Source organism: Panulirus ornatus, chromosome 19 (genome assembly GCF_036320965.1).
Source record: "Panulirus ornatus isolate Po-2019 chromosome 19, ASM3632096v1, whole genome shotgun sequence".
NCBI classification, from domain to species: Eukaryota; Metazoa; Arthropoda; class Malacostraca; order Decapoda; family Palinuridae; genus Panulirus; species Panulirus ornatus.
In genome coordinates, this window is record NC_092242.1 from 46,034,724 (window position 1) to 46,040,723 (window position 6,000).

The 6,000-nt window shown below is 39.5% G+C and overlaps 2 protein-coding genes across 2 annotated transcripts in view; one reads left to right on the plus strand and one right to left on the minus strand.

The window, feature by feature from the left end:
• The window catches only part of LOC139755483 (2-oxoadipate dehydrogenase complex component E1-like), a 526,829-nt gene that overhangs the window by 117,104 nt on the left and 403,725 nt on the right, over positions 1-6,000 (minus strand). The window lies entirely within an intron of this gene.
• LOC139755451 (ubiquitin carboxyl-terminal hydrolase 1-like) lies at positions 2,148-3,251 on the plus strand. Its single transcript, XM_071673761.1, is given in 1 exon segment — positions 2,148-3,251. A coding segment is annotated over 1 exon segment (966 nt). The 3' UTR covers positions 3,114-3,251.

Here is a 6,000-nt window from a genome sequence, read left to right on the forward strand (position 1 = left end):
TGTGTGATCGGGGCCTGAACATGCAGGAGGGTGAAAGGAGGGCAAGGAATAGAGTGAATTGGATCGATGTGGTATACCGGGGTTGACGTACTGTCCGTGGATTGAATCAGGGCATGTGAAGCATCTGGGATAAACCATGGAAAGCTGTGTAGGTATGTATATTTTGCGTGTGTGGACGTACATATATGGGGGTGGGTTAGGCCATTTCTTTCGTCTGTTTCCTTGCGCTACCTTGCAAACGCAGGAGACAGCGACAAAGCAAAAATATATATCTTTTCTTTTTTTTCTTTCAAACTATTCGCCATTTCCCGCGTTAGCGAGGTAGCGTTAAGAACAGAGGACTGAGCCTTTTTTGGAATATCCTCACCTGGCCCCCTCTGTTCCTTCTTTTGGAAAATTAAAAAAAAAACGACAGGGGAGGATTTCCAGCCCCCCGCTCCCTCCCCTTTTAGTCGCCTTCTACGACACGCAGGGAATACGTGGGAAGTATTCTTAATCCCCTATCCCCATATATATATATATTCTTGCTTGCTGCTCTAGGTGTCCCCTCTATCTTTATGAGGCTCCTGCACCTCTCATTAAGCTGGCCATGTCCACTGGTAAAGGCCATAAGTAATAAGGTGCTGTGTTGCAGGTGCAGGGCAATTGAGTAGTAAGTCTGTAGGACCTGAGAGGATAGAAGGCTCTGGTTTCGGCACATTTTATACTACAGCTAGAGATTGAATGTGAGCAAATGAGGCCATTTCTTCATCTGTTCTTTGGGCTACTTGGCTAATGTGGGGAATAGCAAACACATGATTTTTTCACACATGTTCACTTCTTGCATTAGTGAGGTTGCATCCGAAACAAAGAAATGGCGTTATTCAATCATATCCACTCTAGCTGTCATATATTGTATATTATAACTATTGCTCCTATCCACAAACTGGCTCCACAGTCCTTTTCGTGGTTTCCCCTATCTGCCCTATATCCCCTGGTTCAGCCCATTGACAGCTTGCTGTCCCCTGTATTCCACACTGCACCATACTGCTCTATCCTTATTACCAAAAAGACATGCCTATTAAATGGTATTATCAGCAATTTATTAGACATATCGAGATTACAGCACCCGTTACAAGTAACCATCTTAAAATAAATGTAAAACTGTATTTGTAAGCAATAATCTATCATCAATAAAAAAAACTGCAACTATGCAGCAGCAGTAAAATCCCTGTGTTTCATATAGGCTGTGTTTCCAAGCACATCTACCTTTACTAAAAGTAGGCAGCAACTGTAAAAAATTTCAAAAGATTGAATTAGTTTACTATTCTTACAAACTTGTCTTTAGGGGAGAATGTGGCATGAAGTTATACTGTGTATATATACCATGAAAATCACTAAAATCAAAAATTCCTTATGTAAAATGCAAGAATCTCTCCCTGCTCTGAATTATTTACCAGAATTTTCAGAACTATATAAGATATCAAATGAAGCATGGCATAAATATTACAAATATACATCCTTTAAAAATGTGATACTGATTGACTTGGTCCTCACTAATAACAATGTTGATGCTATGTCCTCATCACACTGCAATTTTCCCATTTCAGATCTACACCTCTAGTTTATGGCAATGAAATACAGAAAAACCTGACCTTTGTGGATATGTAACTACTATTATACACTGTTATGTGCATATTTCAGCACATTTTACATTTGTGTAAAAATGTAAGTTTGTATAAATGCTACCTATTAATCACAGTTAATAATTTCTACACAGTTTTCAAAGTCAGTTAAATATAAAAATATATTAAGAAACTTTCTTATTCACAAGAGAAAACTACCCATACTTATAACGAGATAAAGCTTGCATTGGAAGTTTTGACGACAATTATGAGTTGAAAACACAATCCAATAATAAACCTTGTTCATTCTTTTTTCTAAGTAAATAAAGACATCTGACACTCAAGTATTAATGTAATATTAGAATTTCAATGCTTACTTTTACAATGAGGATATCATCAGAACAACACATAAACACTTATTCACTGTTAGAATGTGCTGAAGAACCGTCTCAATGTGCGGTGTTTAACTTTCACAACAATAAGCACTAATTTCCACCATCAAATTGTTAGAGCTACAACTTTTCAAGGTATTTCTGTATGCAAATGGGAAATGAGCATGAGGATGACTTAGGTCCTCCAGAACGCAAAAGATTGCATAGGAGATCTGAGAGAATACAGGCCATTGAAGAAGACTCTAGTAAGGCTGTTGATGTTGTTGGTTCTAAATTTGTTGGCCGTTGCTCGGAGTGTGAGCAAGTTACGGGTCGTGAAGAAAGTTTCCTGGAAGTGTGTGTTCCTGTTAAAACTAAGGCTGATTTTGATGAGGATGAAAATGTGAGTGAGCCACAAGTGTTTATGTCGGCTCTCTGTGAGGAAGAATGCTTGCGAGATAACAATAAATATTGGTGTGACCACTGCTTTCATCACAATGAGGCTCGTCGTTCCGTCCACTACTCACAGTTACCACATCACCTTGTAATTCATGTCAAAAGATTCAGTTCATATCATAGGAATATGTTTACTGCCAAGTGCAGTGAAGCTATGCCAGCTCCATTAGAACTGTCTTGCTTCTGCCGGGGTTGTATCTCAGAACAGATTCGGAGGCAGTCATTAGTTGAAGTAGGACAGGATAACAGAGGACCTAGATCTAGCTCTAGTAATAAGTTTAAAACATCAGTACATCTACCTTACCATCTCACAGCTCTTGTTTGTCACCTTGGAGCTACTTTATCATCTGGACACTATTTGTCATTTGTTCGCTTGAGTGCCCTGCAATCATCAAAATGCCCAGAACAGCAACTACAACATCAGTCACAGCTACAACCAGCCAACAGTGGCAAAGTAGACTGTCAGTGGATGAAATGTTGTGGACTACAGTTGGACCACATCCGTCCCCAATAAGTCTTAAATGGTCACATAGATGTAGAAGAAAGCAGTAAGGTGGATGAGGAAAGTATGTGGATGGAGTGTGACGATGACAAAATTAAATTGGTAAGCTCCTCTGAAGTTAGTGATATGATGCGAACTACTATCATAACCCCTTACCTTCTCTTTTACTCTCGCCTGTGATTGCTTAGTTGCAGTTTTTAAGTGCAAAATTTTAAGTGGAATGGGAAGAAGCTTTCATTTTGATCCCTAAATAACTTTAGTAAAATCTCCTGCAGATTTTTTCTGGTTGCTTAAACCAGCAAGAACGTTAAGAACTAGTGTTCACCAATACCAGTGATTTTAAATCTGAGGATAGTGCCTGAATTCCTTTATATTATAAAGCAAAGTGATAAGATTTCCATCAGCAATCACTACCTCTTGTGTCAGGTACTATTAGAAAGAATTCTCACCTTTTCTAGTGTGAATTGTGCATGCCAGATTTAGGTGCCTAAACCAGAAACTAATTACAAGACAAAAACTTGTAAGGTTGGGCATAACCAATGGAACAATATTAAGACTTAGTTCACCAAATTACTCTGGACTAAATTGCCCTGATGATAAAAATATAGTAACTAAAATTAGCAAGAGAACATGAATAAAATAAACATGAAAAGATCTTACATTTTTGTCAGTTGTGAGAAAATATTGTTAAAAGAGGAATATATATATATATATATATATATTTTTTTTTTTTTTTTCTGTCTCCCGCGTTTGCGAGGTAGCGCAAGGAAACAGACGAAAGAAATGGCCCAACCCACCCCCATACACAATGTATACTGTACACACACACGTCCACACACGCAAATATACATACCTACACAGCTTTCCATGGTTCACCCGAGACGCTTCACATGCCCTAATTCAATCCACTGGCAGCACGTCAACCCCGGTATACCACATCGATCCAATTCACTCTATTCCTTGCCTTCCTTTATGTTCAGGCCCCGATCACACAAAATCTTTTTCACTCCATCTTTCCACCTCCAATTTAGTCTCCCACTTCTCCTCGTTCCCTCCACCTCCGACACATATATCCTCTTGGTCAATCTTCCCTCACTCATTCTCTCCATGTGCCCAAACCATTTCAAAACACCCTCTTCTGCTCTCTCAACCACGCTCTTTTCATTTCCACACATCTCTCTTACCCTTACGTTACTTACTCGATCAAACCACCTCACACCACACATTGTCCTCAAACATCTCATTTCCAGCACATCCATCCTCCTGCGCACAACTCTATCCATAGCCCACGCCTCGCAACCATACAACATTGTTGGAACCACTATTCCTTCAAACATACCCATTTTTGCTTTCCAAGATAATGTTCTCGACTTCCACACATTCTTCAAGGCTCCCAGAATTTTCGCCCCCTCCTCCACCCTATGATTCACTTCCGCTTCCATGGTTCCATCCACTGCCAGATCCACTCCCAGATATCTAAAACACTTTACTTCCTCCAGTTTTTCTCCATTCAAACTTACCTCCCAATTGACTTGACCCTCAACCCTACTGTACCTAATTACCTTGCTCTTATTCACATTTACTCTTAACTTTCTTCTTTCACACACTTTACCAAATTCAGTCACCAGCTTCTGCAGTTTCTCACATATATATATATATATTTTTTTTTTTGCTTTGTCGCTGTCTCCTGTGTTTGCGAGGTAGCGCAAGGAAACAGACGAAAGAAATGGCCCAACCCACCCCCATACACTTCACTTCCTCCAGTTTTTCTCCATTCAAACTCACCTCCCAATTGACTTGACCCTCAACCCTACTGTACCTAATAACCTTGCTCTTATTCACATTTACTCTTAACTTTCTTCTTTCACACACTTTACCAAACTCAGTCACCAGCTTCTGCAGTTTCTCACATGAATCAGCCACCAGCACAGTATCATCAGCGAACAACAACTGACTCACTTCCCAAGCTCTCTCATCCCCAACAGACTTCATACTTGCCCCTCTTTCCAAAACTCTTGCATTCACCTCCTTAACAACCCCATCCATGAACAAATTAAACAACCATGGAGACATCACACACCCCTGACGCAAACCTACATTCACCGAGAACCAATCACTTTCCTCTCTTCCTACACGTACACATGCCTTACATCCTCGATATAAACTTTTCACTGCTTCTAACAACTTGCCTCCCACACCATATATTCTTAATACCTTCCACAGAGCATCTCTATCAACTCTATCATATGCCTTCTCCAGATCCATAAATGCTACATACAAATCCATATATATATATATATATATATATATATATATATATATATATATATATATATATATATATATATATATATATATATACATATATATATCCCTGGGGATAGGGGAGAAAGAATACTTCCCACGTATTCCCTGCGTGTCGTAGAAGGCGACTAAAAGGGAAGGGAGCGGGAGGCTGGAAATCCTCCCCTCATTTTTTTTTTTTCCAAAAGAAGAAACAGAGAAAGGGGCCAGGTGAGGATATTCCCTCAAAGGCCCAGTCCTCATCCTCTGTTCTTAATGCTACCTCGCTAATGCGGGAAATGGTGATTAGTATAAAAAAAAAAAAAAAAAAAAGGGGGAGGGAGCAGGGGGCTGGAAATCCTCCCCTCTTTTTTTTTTTTTATTTTCCAAAAGAAGGAAGAGAGAAGGGGGCCAGGTGGGGATTTTCCCTCAGAGGCCCAGTCCTCTGTTCTTAACGCTACCTTGCTGACGTGGGAAATGGCGAATAGTTTGAAAAAAAAAAAAAAAAAATATATATATATATATATATATATATATATATATATATATATATATATATATATATATATATATATCCCTGGGGATAGGGGAGAAAGAATACTTCCCACGTATTCCCTGCGTGTCGTAGAAGGCGACTAAAAGGGGAGGGAGCGGGGGGCTGGAAATCCTCCCCTCTCACTTTTTTTTTTTTTTTTAATTTTCCAAAAGAGGGAACAGAGAAGGGGCCCAGGTGAGGATATTCCCTCAAGGGCCCAGTCCTCTGTTCTCAACGCTACCTCGCTAA